Source organism: Ascaphus truei, chromosome 4 (genome assembly GCF_040206685.1).
Source record: "Ascaphus truei isolate aAscTru1 chromosome 4, aAscTru1.hap1, whole genome shotgun sequence".
Lineage (NCBI taxonomy): Eukaryota > Metazoa > Chordata > Amphibia > Anura > Ascaphidae > Ascaphus > Ascaphus truei.
The window spans coordinates 202,336,646-202,355,731 of record NC_134486.1 but is presented as its reverse complement, the minus strand read 5'-3'; the positions used below and the strand labels follow the sequence as shown (position 1 = coordinate 202,355,731).

The 19,086-nt window shown below is 46.3% G+C and overlaps 1 protein-coding gene across 1 annotated transcript in view; it reads left to right on the top strand.

Moving 5' to 3' along the window:
- Positions 1-19,086, top strand: part of SLC22A3 (solute carrier family 22 member 3) — a 311,477-nt gene that overhangs the window by 256,313 nt on the left and 36,078 nt on the right. Inside the window, exon 6 of the mRNA XM_075596749.1 lies at positions 11,698-11,795. Within this exon, the coding sequence (XP_075452864.1) occupies positions 11,698-11,795 (98 nt within the window). The remainder of the gene's footprint in view (positions 1-11,697; positions 11,796-19,086) is intronic.

Genomic DNA, 19,086 nt, shown 5'->3' with positions numbered 1-19,086 from the left:
CCGTAATGAAAAAGAAAGTACTATGACAAATGCTGTGTCTTTTTACTAAAAGATTAAATACAATTCCATTTGAAAAAAAGTCCTTTGTTACCAGAGCACAAACATTTTGACGCCTTCTTACTGTCCTGTTCTTTTTCTGTAGAACTAATTAAAGTGATAATGACTTAAGTTTTCATTATATTTTGTGTTAGAGCTATGGTGGCTATTTACAAAAGTCTCTCAGCCTGTATTATTTGGGCAAATCTTATCCCATTGAAATCAATGGGATTTACTTCTTTGATTAATGTGATCCATTATTTTTCCACAAATTGTTCCTCCTGTTCTGTAAAAAAAAGCATTGATGAGGGCAATATCAATTTGAAATACCCTAAATTCATACAAGGGATGGAAAGCTCTTGTCTGATCATTTGGAATACAAAAGAGAGATTGCATCTCTGTAACCAAAAAGATGACAATTAAAAAAAAAAAAGAGTCAACTTGGCTGAAGCCCCCCCACCCTCCCACCCCCCTCCACAAGCATCGGCGATGGCCTTGCGAGACACGCCCCTCAACTCTAACACCCCGACCTGTGTCTCTCTCCCCAGCACAGTTTTATATATGTCGCCAGGCCTAGTTTCACTGGCTACCAGTCTTTTCTCCTCCTTGCAGTAAGCCCTAGTAGAGCAGGCTTGCCTGGAGTAATCATGGGTTTTCCCCACACCCTGCAGCTTCAGTGAGTCACATGGGAGGCGGTGCATCTAGGCCTTGTGTCCAATCAGGGACTCAGGGCTGGTTCCTGCTTTTCCTGTACTTAAGGAACTGCACTTACTGATTGAGTCAGTTAGCCTCTGCCTTTGAGAGGGGCCAGTCTACCCAATCCAGTTGGCAGGGCTGTGCCAATCTGTGGGCCTTCCCTTAGGGGAGCGGAGGGAGACTATCCCTCTTACTCCACCAGGGAGTAAGAGAAGAGCTTCTGGGGTGCTAGGCTGGGAGTGTAGGTCCAGGAACATCCTGATGGCGAAGGTACTAAGCTCTACTGATGGTTGCTGTGTATGCTGTGTGAAGCCTGCCGTATACAATAAAAGGTTCCTGTTCCACCATACCTTCCGCCTGAGACTGCAATCTATCAGGGGAAGGGAAGAGAACTCTCCTGCAGGAGATTTCTCCCCTCATTCCAGGGGCCTGCAAGAGATGGCAGCACTGTCACCGTGAGTATGAATCAGTCTATACCCCAGAAGCCTGTTCTGACATCCCTTACCACCATGCGGGAGACTCAGATCTACTGTAAGCCAGCAGGTATGCACCACCACACCATGTAGTAGCAACATCTCCCAGGGGGGGGGATATGGGCTACATTTGGAGGTACTGCTGAGATGATCAGGACAGGCTTTCAGCAAATTCAGAAAGGGGCCAGGGCCCCTGATGGTATAATGCCAGGGACCCTCGGGCACCCATATTCCACTTGGGAACAGTATGGCCAGAAGTAATCTAAAAGTTTGTGGGAAGCCCCTGGTTACCTAGTACACAGAGTATGCGGAGAAAGGGGGAACCCCCACTGGGCTAGCCAGTGAGGGGTACATAAATCCCAGATCCTTTCTTATACTGGTGACGTCTAGCATCAGGGTGCATGTAGACCCTTCACTTATTATTTCTATGTTGGGGGATCTTATCAGGGCTGCGTGTCCTGTGAGCATGTACCCCAATAGGTGCGAGCTGCCGGATGGGAACCCCTTTTGCATTAGGCCAAGATCAGGGCCCGGGTAGCATCCTGACCCTCCCGAGGGTAAAACAGGAAATATTCAAAATAGCACATGTGCTGCGGTACAGTGTGCAGTCGGAGGGTGCGTCAGCTAGTATGGCCTATCGTAACGTGACTCCCCACGTTCTATTCCACGTTATGTATTGGGGGCTCCCAGAAGGGACCCTGGTCCTGGGAGCGTGTGCCCCAACTTGTCACTACCCAAAGGGACAGGCTCTGTTGTATCTAGCAGAGACCCTGTGCAACTCATGGAAATATAAAATGTCTGCCTGTGTGATCTAACAGGGCGTCTCCCACCAAGTCTATGTGGCGCACATACTGCTTGCAAACAGGCTGCATGGGAATTGTTTGCAGAAATCTGTCCGGGTCTGGCGCAAAAGCCGGAGTCCCACCCCTGCGATGTGAGTGGCTCAACGCCGAGCCAGAGCCAATCCTTGCTACTGTGTGCCCCTCCTCTAATCGCCACCAGGGGGAGGGGGCACAGTGAGCGCCAATCACAGAGCTCTACCAAACTGAGGTGGGAACCGGATGTGAGCTGCCGCACCCTCAGTTCCTCGGAGCTGGCGACCAAGAAAGAGCTCTTTGTCAAGCGCTTAACCTTCTAGTCGCCCCAAATCCAAAGCGGCATTGCTGATTGTAGATTGACCCCCTACCAACTCCCAGGAGGCATCCTGATAGTGGAAATAGCCGGTCGAGAGTTCCTGGGGTGCCTGTGCTCTCAATGCAGGACACCCGGATGCGAGTCCAGTACCACGGCTCGCTGCAGCAATGCGGAACCTTCTATGTATGGCCTGTAGTACCGCTCATCACAGTCGGTGCTCAGCAGGAAGGCTCCACAGCTACCCTAATCAAAGTGGACAGCCTTGACGCTGTGACTGCCCAGGGTCAGTGTGCCATAACTGATTTTCCAGGGGGTGGCTATTTACAAAAGTCTCTCAGCCTGTATTATTTGGGCAAATCTTATCCCAATTGAAATCAATGGGATTTACTTCTTTGATTAATGTGATGCATTATTTTTCCACAAATTGCCCCTCCTGTTTTGTAAAAAAAAGCATTGGTGAGGGCAATATCAATTTGAAATACCCTAAATTCATACAAGGGATGGAAAGCTCTTGTCTGATCATTTGGAATACAAAAGAGAGATTGCATCTCTGTAACCAAAAAGATGACAATTAAAAAAAAAAAAAGAGTCTACTTGGCTGAGGCTCCCCTACCCCCCCACAAGCATCGGCGATGGCCTTGCGAGACACGCCCCTCTATCTCTAACACCCCGACCTGTCTCTCTTACCCCCCGCACAGTTTTATATATGTAGCCAGGCCTAGTTTCACTGGCTACCAGTCTTTTCTCCTCCTTGCAGTAAGCCCTAGTAGAGCAGGCTTGCCTGGAGTAATCATGGGTTTTCCCCACACTCTGCAGGTTCAGTGAGTCACATAGGAGGCGGTGCAACTAGGCCTTGTGTCCAATCAGGGACTCAGGGCTGGTTCCTGCTTTTCCTGTACTTAAGGAACTGCACTTACTGATTGAGTCAGTTAGCCTCTGCCTTTGAGAGGGGTCAGTCTACCCAAACCAGTTGGCAGGGCTGTGCCAATCTGTGGGCCTTCCCTTAGGGAAGCGGAGGGAGACTATCCCTCTTACTCCACAAGGGAGTAAGAGAAGAGCTTCTGGGGTGCTAGGCTGGGAGTGTAGGTACTGGGACATCCTGATGGCGAAGGCCCTAAGCTCTACTGATGGTTGCTGTGTATGCTGTGTGAAGCCTGCCGTATACAATAAAAGGTTCCTGTTCCACTATACCTTCCGCCTGAAACGGCAATCTATCATGGGAAGGCAAGAGAACTCTCCTGCAGGAGATTTCTCCCCTCATTCCAGGGGCCTGCAAGAGATGGCAGCACTGTCACCATGAGTATGAATCAGTCTATACCCCAGAAGCCTGTTCTGACATCCCTTACCACCATGCGGGAGACTCAGATCTACTGTAAGCCAGCAGGTATGCACCACCACACCATGTAGTAGCAACATCTCCCAGGGGGGGGGGGATATGGGCTACATTTGGAGGTACTGCTGAGATGATCAGGACAGACTTTCAGCAAATGCAGAAAGGGGCCAGGGCCCCTGATGGTATAATGCCAGGGACCCTTGGGCACCCATATTTCACTTGGGAACAGTAAGGCCAGAAGTAAACTCAAAAGTTTGTTGGAAGCCCCTGGTTACCTAGTACACAGAGTATGTGGAGAAAGAGGGAACCCCCACTGGGCTAGCCAGTGAGGGGTACATAAATACCAGATCCTTTGTTATACTGGTGACGTTTAGCATCAGGGTGCGTGTAGACCCTTCACTTATTATTTCTATGTTGGGGGATCTTATCAGGGCTGCGTGTCCTGGGAGCATGTACCCCAATAAGTGCGAGCTGCCGGATGGGAACCCCTTTTGCATTAGGCCAAGATCAGGGCCTGGGTATCATCCTGACCCTCCCGAAGGTAAAACAGGAAATATTCAAAATAGCACATGTGCTGCGGTACAGTGTGCAGTCGGAGGGTTGCGTCGGCTAGTATGGCCTATCGTAACGTGACTCCCTACGTTCTATTCCACGTTATGTATTGGGGGCTCCCAGATGGGACCCTGGTCCTGGGAGTGTGTACCCCATCTTGTCACTACCCAAAGGGACAGGGTCTGTTGTATCTAGCAGAGACCCTGTGCAACTCATAGAAATTTAAAATGGCTGCCTGTGTGATCTAACAGGGCATCTCCCGCCAAGTCTATGTAGCGCACGTGCTGCTTGCAAACAAGATGCATGAGAATTGTTTGCAGAAATCTGTCCGGGTCTGGCGCGAAAGCCGGAGTCCCACCCCTGCGATGTGAGTGGCTTAACGCCGAGCCAGAGCCAATCCTTACTACCGTGTGCCCCTCCTCTAATCGCCATCAGGGGGAGGGGGCACAGTGAGCACCAATCACAGAGCTCTACCCAAACTGAGGTGGGAACCGGATGTGAGCTGCCGCACCCTCAGTTCCTCGGAGCTGGCGACCAAGAAAAAGCTCTTTGTCAAGCGCTTAACCTTTTAGTCGCCCCAAATCCAAAGCGGCATGGCTGATTGTAGATTGACCCCCTACCAACTCCCAGGAGGCTTCCTGATAGTGGAAATAGCCGGTCGAGAGTTCCCGGGGTGCCTGTGCTCTCAATGCAGGACACCCGGATGCGAGTCCAGTACCACGGCTCGCTGCAGCAATGCGGAACCTTCTATGTATGGCCGGTAGTACTGCTCATCACAGTCGGTGCTCAGCAGGAAGGCTCCACAGCTACCCTAATCAAAGTGGACGGCCTCGACGCTGTGACTGCCAAGGGTCAGTGTGCCATAACTGATGTTCCAGGGGGTCTGTGCACCCCGGTCCAGACTTGGTTCCAGAGCCGGAACCCCAGATGATGGAACCACAGGGTAAGGTGACTGCCCAGGGAGAGTTGGGTGCACCTCCACGCGTGGCGCAGAAGCAGGACCGCTTCCTGCCAATAAACAACCGTGACTGCGAGGTGCCCGACACCATTCCCCTGCGGAGGTGTTCCTGCCCCTAACTTCAGATTATGATCACGACAGCCTCGCGTCGGTGGTGACGTGCCAACCGGCGGACCACTCCAGCAGTGCTGTGAAGTGAGTAACCTACCTGCGATGCCGAGAGAGCGAGTCCATAGGTCCCACGACATCAAGTGCTGGTGCGGCCTAAATCGCGGTGAAGCCCCACGGCCGTGGAGACTCCCAGTGCAATCGAGGAGGCACTTGCGGCTGCTCCAGATGACCGGACGACCATCGTGAGCCAGCGGAGCCATCCCCTTACTTCTAGCAGGCTGCAACGGAGGAATCCAGGGATGAGGCCCAGCCAAGCGCCTACTTCCATGTGAAGGACCACGCCGAGTTTCTGGTGCCACGCCCAGCGGATGACGTGTTTCTGGTGCGGGACCTGGACCTGTATTGGGACTCCGCGATGTCTACTGCCGATGACGTCACTTCCGTGTCGACCGCCGGAGTGGACCAGGACTATGCTGCGACTGCTCCGGTGAGTAATGCACTCTGTAGGGAGTACCCGGAACTTTACATGAAAGCGGTTATGGGCAGAGGGAAGAGCAGGTCTGTAGACCCGGACTCTAAAAAGACTCCCGCTGGTCGCGGCATACCCGACTTAAGAACTTTGCCCAGGACTATGCTGTTTCCCCAACCCCAAGTACCATTGCCCCTGTCCCATCCAGTTCGGGGTCCCGCTCTAGCCACCATGGGTCAGGGGGTAATAAAAAGAAGAAAGCCCCCACACTATCCACGGACTGGGTAACATCTGATGAGGGGCCTGACGGGGAGATTCCTGTGTCGAGTAAGGTTCCTGTAATGAATCCCATGATCTATTGGACCGTGTTCAGGGGTAGACCCAAAAGTTTGCCGTCATGTTTGTCTGGTATTTCAGGTATATCCTCCAGAATAGATACAGAAGACGAGTCAGTGTCTTCACCAGGGTCATCAGGTACTTTTCGCAAATGGTGGGAGCCCTTATGTCAGGGATATTCGGTACCCATGAAGCGCACTTGATTTGTACTAATTGATGAGGAGACCGTAGACCATTGGTGGCATTAGGGAACTTACTCTACCGAAGAGGTGGCTGAGGAACAGTCAAGGAGATTAAGTTAGGCATTGTCATACCTAAAAGGCCTTCCATACTCTATGAAGATATAGCCCCAGAAGAACCTGTATACTGGGTTACTTAACAGGAAAGGCTCAGGGTAAGAAGCTGACCAAGCTCAGTAGAGCAGGCAGGGCTATAGTGGCTATGTATAGGCAATCTCATGGATATGAGTAACCTTATCTACTAGAGACTATCATGAGGGAAATTGAGGCACACAGAGAGGCATGGCTCTGAGATGCCATTATAGACTATTTAAGAACTAGAAATAGTAGCTCTGCTTACCAGACTGAAGAGAGGGTATGAAACCTGATGAGGGTTTGGAGTGTAGGCCGAGGGATCTTTATTGATAGAGTGGAGTACAGACCTGAGAATGCCCCCTCTAAGTCATGCTTTGTAAAAGTAGCAGATCACACTGGGCTCATAGTATAGAAACCTGATCCCATGCATTATTATTAGTACAGGATTTTCCACGTTGGGGAACTCCAAGTTGCAGTTGTCACCATCCCAAGGTGGGTGGGTGTCACGGGAGACGCGCTTAATAACACATTTATATTTCGTGGGTCCTGATTGAGCAGAACAGGTTGAGCAAAATAAACTGAGATTTATTCCCTTGATAGGCAAACACAAGACAACTGCAGAATAAACTTAATAATTACACTCACGGGTAGAGAAACAGAGGATAATGTCCAGAAAGGTGCCAAAAAAAAACAGAAGATTGTTCTTTAAAATGTAGTCCATTTGCAAATTGCCAAATAAATAGCCCCAGTCCAATCCTTCTGTGAATGGGCAAAGTCTTTTCTGGTTCTCTGGGATTTGCTGGATCCCCAGGGCTAACGAAATCCTGAAGCAGGGCTAGTTTCCTTGTTGCGATGTTTTTAACCCCTTGCGTTCTGGAATCGTAGCCGCTGTACTTAGGTCTTATCCACTTGAAGAAATCAGGTAACAGCAACAGCAACAGCAACAACAAAAACAGGAATAACCCAGGAATGAGGGGTACAGGCCTTTTTAAGGACAAGGGCCTGTGAAGGGATACATTAGCCTCATCCCATTGGCAAGGAATATCTTCCTCCTATCAGAACCTGCCAGGTCACATGAGCAAGTCCACCAGCCAGCTCAGGTATCTCTGAGCATGCTCAGTAAGCAGCTTGGTAGCACTGCTAAGAAAAAAGGGGCCACTCATTTCTGGGGACGCAATGTCTGGAGTTTGGGTCCCGAGGTGTGAAATATCCAGGAGGAGTAACAGGATCTGCTACTCAGAAACATCCTGATTAAGTGACACTTTACGAATCTGGGATCTTTCATCCCAACAGGGGGCTCCTGTATGCATAACATTTGGTCCTTACTGCCTTACAAAGGCAGGCAGACAAAAAAATAGCATCCTGCCTGTACATTTTAAAACAGCAACAGAAAGGCACTTCACTGCAGGTAGAGATTAGCCTGCAAAATGGGGACAGCCATGCATATAGAATTAACCCCTTCATCCCCAACGCGAAATAGGGGTAACCAGCTGAGCCCACTGCCTTTATTAATGCGCTGATTACCCCCATTTTCGCCACAGTGGGTATATAATCTGTATGTACATTGGACGGTACTAACTGCACACCATGTTAATGTCTTTATGTATTTGTTTCAGGTTACTCACCTGAAGGATGGGCCCGCAAATTTAGGTCCATGTGGGGACCATTGGATTCCACCAGAGGGAGAGTGTAGCCAGGCCTGGTTTAACTGGCTACCAGTCTAACCTCCTCCTGGCAGTAAGCCCTAGTAGAGTTTTCCCCACACCCTGCAGCTTCAGTGAGTCACAGGGGAGGAGTGCAACTAGGCCTTGTGTCCAATCAGGGACTCAGGGCTTGTTCCTGCTTTTCCTGTACTTAAGGAGCTGCACTTACTGATTGAGTCAGTTAGCCTCTACCTTTGAGAGGGGCCAGTCTACCCAAACCAGTTGGTAGGTCTCTGCCAATCTGTGGGCCCTCCCTTAGGGGAGCGGACGGAGACTATGCCTCTTACTCCACCAGGGAGAAAGAGAAAAGCTAGGACTGCTTCTGGTGCCCTAGGCTTGGAGTGTAGGTACAGGGACATCCTGAGGGTGAAGGCCCTTAGCTCTACTGATGGTTGCTGTGTGTGTTGTGTGAAGCCTGCACAATAAAATGTTCCTGTTTCACCATACCTTCCACCTGAGACTGCAATCTATCAGGGGGAGGGAAGAGAACTCTCCTGCAGGAGATTGCTCCCCTCATTCCAGGGGCCTGCAAGAGATGGAGGCGCTGTCACCATGAGTATGAATCAGTCTATACCCCAGAAGCCTGTTCTGACATCCCTTACCACCATGCGGGAGACTCAGATCAACTGTAAGCCAGCAGGTATACACCACCACACTCCATGTAGTAGCAACATCTCCCACGGGGGGGGGGGGTGGATTTTGATATGGGCTACATATATCAATTCTCTAAATTGCTAGATTGACTAATGCTGACTATAAATAAGGGACACACATTGTATTTTGCTCACTGTCTGGCGATATTTTGCTCAGAGCATACTAATTTCCTGACTTTATAAATCCTCTGAGGATAAATAAAACATTTATAATGGAATCAATTTTTAATTTTTTTTTAAACTTAAATGTTAAAATGTGTGTGACTGAATTTTGGACAAGAATTTTACACATTTCTACTTGTGAAGTTCTTGCACTTAGCTTCCAGTAGATGCTCATTGATTATGGGACTTGACAAATACATTTTCCAAATAAAAAAAGAGTGAAGTACCCTACAGAATGCACTCACTGTGTAAGCATGTGTAATAGTTTTGTTTAATTTAAAATCCTTTTATTCAGCATTTAAAACAGTATTGGAAAGAGGGATCAGGTATATTGATCTAAGACCTGTCCCTATATAACCACTGTCTACCTAAATGTATAGTAATTCAAATATCACTATAGCACGGATATAATTCACAGCATGCTTTAATGATTCTCTTTGTCAATGAGATCAAAAATAATAGCTTATTGTATTCATATGAGACCTAATTAGACCCTATATGCTCAGTCTGATACATGCCTATATATAGGTTATTTTTCTAAAATATAATGCTATGTAAGGTACCAGCAAAATACACAAAAGGCATTAAAAAATCATGCAAAATTATTCTGGATTCTGCAAAATGACATGCAAATGAACACACAATGTGTCACCTTTTGTCTGAAAAACCATTGCTACATGGAGCCCATATAAGCTAATGCTCGCTGTTAACAGTTAAAAGCACAGCAGTACAACCAACTTCACACTGATGATACCCATTATGGTTGAAACAGGTCTGTGAATGGTTTCTCTGGCTTTGCATCTGTGTCCTATGCTGTGCTTAAAAGTTTTGTGAACGGTGATGCATTTGCTTAAATGGGCTCCCTGTATATGGATATTCCAGGCAAAAGGTGACACATTGTGTGCTCATTTGCATGTCATTTCCCAGAATCCCATGCTGCAGTGGGAGCACTGTATGCTAGGAGAGAGAGAAAACTTTCAGACATTTCTCAAATTAATTATAATGTGCATCACGAAACGTGCGGTTTCGTTTCTTTTGCAGATTTGCACGGAAAGAAAGAATAAGGCAATGCACTCCACTAAAAAAAAATATGTACAAAAACAAACATCTGAGAATACTGAAAGTGGGGACTCCTAAAAAGAGAGGCCACACAGCTACATGCCTGAAATAATCAATGCAGTAATATCAGGGCACACCAAAATTACGACAGTAACAAATTTGATTTATTGATTCATCCTCAAAGTAATCAACATTTTCGCCATCGAGTGGCCTGATGGAGGTTGCTTGATAATGGTAATATTGATGTGAACTGGGAGATTACTGCATTGAATATAATGGAATACAGCAGAATTTTATCATATAAAGATTGAAAAAGCAATTTTTTGCAGCCTAGTCCAATTATATATTATGTATTCTGTATATGTTTTGTGAAAAACAAACAGTGAAGACACAGATTTTTTTGTTTTAAATTGAGAGACTCCTGAATTGTTTGTTTGACTATTTAATACTTTCAGGTGTTTCTGAATATACGAGACACTGTGCTCCTTGAGGCATTTTGCTAATTCATGCTTCATTTTACTGAAGGGCCAAAAAGGTGTCTTCTGGAATAGCACTTCTTACTAAATTATATGGCTTTGTCTTTTTTTTCTGCAGAGAAAAAACATTACTTGAATTGTATCGAAATGGGCAATAAAGGTAGAAAAAAAACATGGCTATATTGTATTTGCAGGTGTATCTTTTTTTTCTTGCAATATTTTAATGATATTGAAAAACAACACATGGTATAACATTCCTATTAATCTTTTACTCTATGCTATTTCTACACATATTAAGTTTAAGAAGCATACCTGTAGTTGAAGAAAATATCAAGGTAAGTGTTTACTATATTGCATGGTATTAGCCCTGATTTGCTGCTGCTACATTATTGATCCACATTCCTGTATAGTATATCCTGATTCTGGGAATACCGTCACCCTGAAAACATAATGACTATGACCTGCTGTTGTACTTAAACGGCAAACAAATTCTAGGAGATGCTTCATTAAGGGCCTCATGCAGAGAGCAGCGCTTTTTAAAATTGGAGAGGGGAGTAAAAGGTTGGTTTAATTGAGAGTTTTATTCTCCATATGCAGAAATGGGCGAAATCAGCTATTTATACCATTACTGCATGTGGAGAATTTTAAATAAGGAGATGCGCGCTGCTGAAAGGGGAAAAAAAAAACTCGCAGGTTTTTTTTTTTTTCCCCTATAGCCGGCAACCTCCTGCTTCTTGCCAACTTTAGTTGGCGGAGAAAATTGTATAATTTCTCTCCATGTTATTGGCGCGAACGGCCACTAGATGGCGATCGCGCCTTTGTGAATAGGGACATTTTTACAACAGGGGAAAATTAGGTTCTCGCCGGTCGCGCGGCGAGAATCACAAATAAAAAAAAAAAATTGGCGCTTTTTTTAAAACTTGCCAGTACCTGCCTTTCTAAAGGCATTTCTCTCCAAAAAATGCCGCTATTCACCTTACCGCTGCTCTCTGCATAGGCCCCTAAGTCTCTTATTTGTGGGTGACACCCAGGTGAAAACTCAGTGAATAATAAATATTTTCAAAAAAGGAAAAGCAAGAAATAGAACAGCAAAACACGGCCTCTCAGTTTATGTTATGATAAAAAATATTATTCCATGGGGAGTTTGGTGCTGAAGAATAACTGATATTTCCATCTTAAATGCTGTTTAAATTAATGTTTCCTTTTATTCATTAATCCATTTTTATGTTTAGATCACTGTCTCAGATGAAGAGGTTACCAATCCTGCATGCTTGGACCTGGTCAGAACTCCACAAATGAGGAAATGTACTTTAATTCTTATGTTTGCATGGTAAGAATTGTTTTTTTTAAACTTCTATATATACCTTCTAGCTCATGCAGTAATTCAATGTTAATCTTCAAATTATTCAACTCAAATATTTCATTTTCCATTTAGGATCCTTGTCCTGATATTTAAAGAGCACCCCACATGTTTGACAATGGGTGATATTTACTAAACTGGGCTAAGGGTAATGGCATCTTATGGCTCATTAATTTGAATGGGCTGTATGGTGCCTTAAGGCTAGATAGCACAGGTTAATAAACCATGTACTTTTCAATTACTCCATTCACACTCCGTACAGTCTGTCAGTCTACATCCCTCCGACGACAGAGAAGCCCAATGTTCCATCCAACATGACAAAAATACACAGTAAAATTCTTATATATTATCTTGAAAAAGGGTAATTTAGTTTAACCCTTTGGCCAAAGCGTTGTAAGCTTGCGAGCCACGACAAGGCAGACACCTGTTCGCAAGTTCTAACACTACCAGATAAAATACTAATATACCTCTATTAGGATTAAAATTATCATTTACCTCTATTAGGAGGGAGAAAGACCACATTGGATCTACAGTATATCCAGTAGAATGAAAGGACCTACTAACTTTGTGTCTTGTTAGTCCATATCCATCCAGCACATCACAATAATTTGTATTTGGCTCAGATCACACCATATTTCCCCTTTCCTTTGAAGCCGGCCCTTCATTCCCTTGCGACCATTTTGTACCAGTCAATCAGTTAACACCCTTATCTTATTTTGTAGGATGTTAATTTAATGGATTATAATATTATAACAAAGGCAATGGACACCATTTAAATAAATATACAAAAATAGAAACATTTAAGCATACCAAAAGAGAGGCAACACAGCTACTTTCCAGAAATAACCAGTGTCCTAATCACAAAGCACACCAAAATTGGGTAATGTAATATATTTGATATAATATGTACAATGGCATAGAAAATGAGACGGCACCACTTGACTGTACACTACCAGTGTGTGTGTGTGTGTGTGTGTGTGTGTGTGTGTGTGTGTGTGTGTGTGTGTGTGTGTGTGTGTGTGTGTGTGTGTGTGTGTGTGTGTGTGTGTGTGTATGTATGTATACACACACACACACACACACACACACACACACACACACACACACACACACACACACACACACACACACACACACACACACACACACACACACACACACACACACACACACACACACACACACAGAGTTAAGTTATGGTGAGTAAAAAAAAGTGACAAAAACCCTCCACAGCAAAGCAAATATACAAATGTAAATACAACTGTATGCTCATCTGCATGTCTTAAGCAGGTCTGCAACCCCACCTTTCACCATTATCACCCAGCACACAGCACTTCCACAGTGCCACTTTTTGCTTCAAAAACCATTTTTAACATGGTTCCATATAGGCTTAAGCTTGCTGCATGGTCACAGCTTTGAGCACAGCCAGTCTTAAGCCTATAGGGAACCATGTTAAAAATGGGGTTTGAAGCAAAAAGTGGCACTGTGTGCTCATTTGCATGTCATTTCCCAGAATCCCTTGCTGCAGTGGAAGTGCTGTGTGATAATGGTGAAATGTGGGGTTGCAGACCTGCCTAAGACATGCAGATGAGCATACAGTTTATATATATATATATATATATATATATATATATATATATATATATATATATATATATATATATCCATCCCTGAGGAAGGTCCCATTTTGGAGGACCGAAAATTGAAATGTTTGTTTTCTGACTCTTAGTCCGCTCTTTTAGTTTAGAATGTGAATTTATAATATATCTACACATGTTTTTTTATATTTGTACACTTTGTGTGTTTAATGCATGTACAGAATGTATATATTTTGGTACGTACTTGTGTACTGATTCTGATACACATGTATGCATGGAATATACAGGTGTATTTATTTATTCATTCATATAATACTTCTGACTCTTGGTTAGAAGCAATTTGTATATTTATTTTATAATTATCTCTGCTCTTATATTCGATTTCCCAACAGTGTGTGCACTCACCTGCATCAGTGCATCACTTACACTGTAGCAGGGTGTTTGTGACACACACTTATCACTATACAGTATACAGTATATAATAGCCGTTATTTTCTAACACTTCTAGTATTAATTAGTTGATTCCAGTCTGCCCTCATCATATTCCCTGCCTTTTATATTGGAGTTATTTAATCTATATGTTTATTCTTTCCTTCAAACCTGTCTTTTTTATTTAGTCCTTTCTAAATCTTCACTGAAAAGGGACTTTTTTAACCAGGATTTTATTTATATGGTTTGACGGTATTATGCACGGTATTGATGTGTAAAAATATATATATATATATATACAGTGCTTGACAAATCACCCAAAAATCTACTCGCCGAACCAAAAAGTCTACTCGCCACCTAGTCCCACCCCCAACCCAGCCCCTAGTCCCGCCCCCCAAAAAATACATAAATAAAATAAATTGAATAAATTCCTAGTAAGAACATTCGTTTTTGACATAAGTTTATTTATTGTATTACATTATACTACAATTAGTCCTTGTTACGTGTGTGTGTGTGTGTGTGTGTGTGTGCGTGTGCGTGTGCGTGTGCGTGTGTGTGTGTGTGTGTGTGTGTAAATGTCGGATCTAGAAAAAAAAGCCAGATGTGAATGACTAGTTTCCTGCACCCCTTAACCAGTGTCTGGATGCCCCCGCTTCACAATATTTAAAGCAGCAATCCCGCCTGGGATCTTACCTGATCCGCAGTCCCTTAATGTCCAGGTACCCTCATTCCCGCAAAGTTATGGATTGGAGGGGATGTGTTCCCTACCTGTCTTCTGGGTTAGGGGGGATTACGATGTCTCCCGTGTGAAGCTTGAGTCAGATCTGGAAGAAAGCAGTATAGGTTATTTCGGTGTAGTATAGGGAAGTTACGATATACAGGGTAAATAAGATATCCAGATCGAGAGTGTGAGACAGAGAGAGTGTGGGTGAGAGACAGAGAGTGAGAGAGACAGAGAGGGTGACAGAGAGGGGAGAGAGATACAGAGGGGAGAGAGAGGCAGAGAGGGGAGAGAGACAGAGAGGGGAGAGAGACAGAGAGGGGAGAGAGACAGAGAGGGGCGAGAGACACAGAGGGGAGAGAGACACAGAGGGGAGAGGGACAGAGAGGGGAGAGACAGAGAGGGGAGAGAGATAGAGAGACAGAGAGGGGAGAGACAGAGAGGGGGAGGAGAGACAGAGAGACAGAGAGGGGGGAGAGACAGAGAGACAGAGAGGGGGGGGGGAGACAGAGAGACAGAGAGGGGGTAGAGACAGAGAGAGGAGAGACAGAGAGAGGAGAGAGATGGGGGGGTAACTGACTGACAGGGGGGGGTAACTGACTGACTGGGGGGGCAACTGACTGACGGGGGGAGGTAACTGACTGACCTGGGAGGGGGGGTGTAGAGGGAGAGGGGAGTTGGCCCGGTATTAAAGGGGTTGCACCCCATATGACCACCTCTGACCTCACCAGGGAGGCAAGAGGTTAACTGGACTGCGGTACAGGAATGTGGCTTACACCTTGTCATGTCAGGAAAATGTATGTTCCCATGTTTCATTTTAATGTCAGTGTCTGCACCACACACACACACACCGCGATCCATCCGGGAGGGCAAGGGTTAATAGTTGTATAGTGACTATAGCCCTTTGTTTAATTTTCCCGCCTTTTCAGGCACCATTTTGCAGGGTCGCATAGGCCGCCATTGGAGCTCCATTCCTTTCAATGGTGGATCTAGCTGTTTTGGACCTGTTTCCCTCGAAGACCAGCAGATGGCGTCCGAGAGGAGGAGCAGCGGTTTCCCATTGTAAGTCAATGGGCTCATTGACTTCAATGGAAGATTCCTCGACGGCGCTTTCCAGGAAGGATTTGGCAGCTGTCCAAACCGCGAAACTGCAAAGCGGATACATTGTCTGAAAGAGAGCTTTCATCACTGATTAGTCAAGGTCAACGTCAAGTGGCGTGGGAATCTTAGGTTCTAGGGCACCCAGAAATAAAATTATTTTTGCCCCTAGTGCCTAGGCCTCCCCTCACTCGACCACCACCAGGTCCCAGAATCCAGGACACACGTAAAGGGTCGTGCTGGCAGAGCGAGTCGCACCATAGGTTCCAATGGCGGCGGCAGAAGCAGCACGAGAAAACGGCTAAGTCCGAAACCCTACACATCATATCCCATATCTCCGGTTCTGGAGGGTCCAGAGGGCCATGGTTTGGGGTGCCTGTAGTCACTGCTCCGGCATGGCTGCAAAACCATTCCTCTGTGATCCAACCGACGGAGTATGGACCACCCTAAAGGTTCGGGAGTTTTTCCCATAGACTTCAATGGTGGCCGGGCCCCATTGACTGGCTGTGGCGGAGAAACCCCATAGGTTTCAATGGCGGCGATGTCCCATTGAAAGTCTATGGTGGCAGACTCCCATAGCCGCCAGTGGCGGCGGATTGCCGTTGAAAGTCTATGGCGGCGGACCTAACAGAACCGGATATTTTAATATGTTTGTGTTTTAACTTTACTACTTTATTCCAAAGCGGGGATAAAAACCCGCGAAGATTCCTTCACACAAAGGAATGCAAATGGTCAGGGGGGCGACCCAAAGTCGAGGAACCAAGTACTGATCAAAAGACTCCGCCACTCTAACTGTTTACATGAGGGCGGAGAAGCATCAAACTGGAGTGGTTTGTAATTGTTATATCTTACACCTACAAACAATGAAGATTCTGCCAGATACTTTATCAGGTAGACTGGCCGGCGCCCCTGATTAGATGTGGGGGGCATGGGTTAAAACTGTGTTTCCACGTTGGGGATTGGATACAGATAATTGTTCACCAATAGTCTGTATTCAATGTTAAGAATAAGGGTTACAAAGGTATATAAACTGTGTCAACCCTACAGTTCTTGTTCTTCTGATTTAATCTTGAATGTCACCGGATTGCTGGAGAATTGCTAGCTGATACTTCTCAATTCCCCAACCCTAAAAAGTGTTACCTTCTTGCCTGTTAATTGTACTATATTGCTGTGTTCACCTTTTTAAGGAATAAATATATTTTATTATATCTAAGCCTCGTTCCGTTCAACCCAGATATTTGGTGTTCATTATATCTTGTCATAAGTTACCGTGACAGGGGGTAACTGACTGACCTGGGGGGGGGGGTAACTGACTGACCTGGGGGGGGGGTAACTGACTGACTGGGGGGTAACTGTTTGACTGGGGGGTAACTGACTGACTGGGGGGGACTACTGACTGACAGGGGGGGTTACTGGGTGGGGAGGAGGTGACTAACTGGGTGACTTTGACTGACTAGGTGGGGGGGGTGATTGATTGGGGGGGTACCTCTGGTGTTCTACCCACACACACACTCTCTCTCTCTATCCCATATACACACACACACACACACACACACACACACACACACACACACACACACACACACTCTGTAGAGGGGGGAAGCGCGGAGAGGGGGAGGAAGTGGAGACAGACACGGGGAGCAGGGGAACACCTGCGCTGCCATCTCGCGGCCCGCGTGAGCAGCAACAGGGACCAGCGGATACCGGACCGGAGGGGAAGGGGAGACCAGGGGGAACACCCGCGCTGCCATCTCGCGGCCCACGCGAGCAGCAACAGGGACCAGCGGGGACCGGAGGGGAAGGGGAGACCAGGGGGAACACCCACGCTGCCATCTCACGGCCCACACGAGCAGCAACATGGACCAGTGGGGACCGGAGGGGAAGCGGAGGCCAGGGGGAACACCCGCGCTGCCATCTCGCGACCCGCGCGAACAGCAACGGGGACCAAGGGGCAGCGGGGACAGGAGGAGAAGCGGGGACAGGAGGGGAAGCAGAGACCTGGGGGAACACCCCCACTGCCATCTCCTGCCCCCCGCGAACAGCAACGGGGACCGAGGGGCAGCGGGGACAGGAGGGGAAGCGGGGACAGGAGGGGAAGCGGGGACCAGGGGGAACACCCCCACTGCCATCTCCTGCCCTGCGCGAACAGGGACTGGGGGGGGGGAACACCTCTGCCCCGCATGAGTAGCCACGGGGACAGGGTGTATGTGGGGGAAGCGCGGGAAGCCAAGGGAGTGAGACAGGGACACAGCGCGATAAGCAGCAGCCATTACTTACCTGCAGAGACGGAATGGCTCCATTTCGCGTCACGCCCAATTGGCCAATCAGCCAGGGGGATATTTTATTTATTTATTTTTTGCTCAGAGCAGGGGACAGAGCAGGGGAAAAAAGTAGCTGGCCACCGACCAATTTCAGTTCGCACCTGGCGAGTGGGCGACCGGGTTTGTCGAGCACTGTGTATATATATATATATATATATATATATATATATATATATATATATATATATATATATATATATATATATTCATCATATTCATCCAAGTTTCAAGTTTTACTCTATGTCTTTATTTATATACATGCCACGACTTAGATTGTATACAGCTGTTCTTTCTATTAGTGGCAATCATGGTGGTTATATTAATCCAGTTCAGTCACTACAATCTCATCCTTGAGAAAGTCACCTAGAGTGATGAAACGTGTTGGACGTCATCACGTAGCAGCGCAGCAACGCAGTGATGTGGGCACGTTTTGTGCGAAGCAACTAGTATTACTTGTTGCTCTACGTCTGGGATAGAGGCACCTGTTTTCACAAACACATCCGGTGCCGCTCCAAGGACTCATACGGAGGAAGCCTCACCTCAAACTGAGGTCTGACATGCGGGAAGTGATTTGTGCCACAGGAGGGAATTGATTTTACAACTTCAGAACAACACCAGTTGAACCGGACCGCACGTTGAGTAGGTATATTCCGTGCTTCAACAGATTTAACAGGTCTGTCAACAGCACACCCACATCACCATTGAGAAGGGGCATTCTCTTGTGGGTGTTTACTGTTCCTTACTGGGCTAACATCAGCCACATGGACTGTTGCTGACATTCACCATTCCTGTTGTTGGCCATCTTTCCCCTTGACATCTTGCTTCCCTGCTTCTCATGCCCTTCTATATGTTACTTGCTAATTGCTGCTATCTGCTTATATTAGACATATGATTGCTTTTTAATCACACCAGTCATTTTGACTACTTTGGTCATTTAATAAACTTTACATATATTTTTTATATACCATACGGAATTGGCGCTTCTTTTTTCTTGTTTTCTGTTTACATTTGGTCAGGCTTGACCACACAGAAGCTTTACCTATTCCGTACAGACTGTTCCTATGCTATAATCATTTGATGCTCACATTATTCAC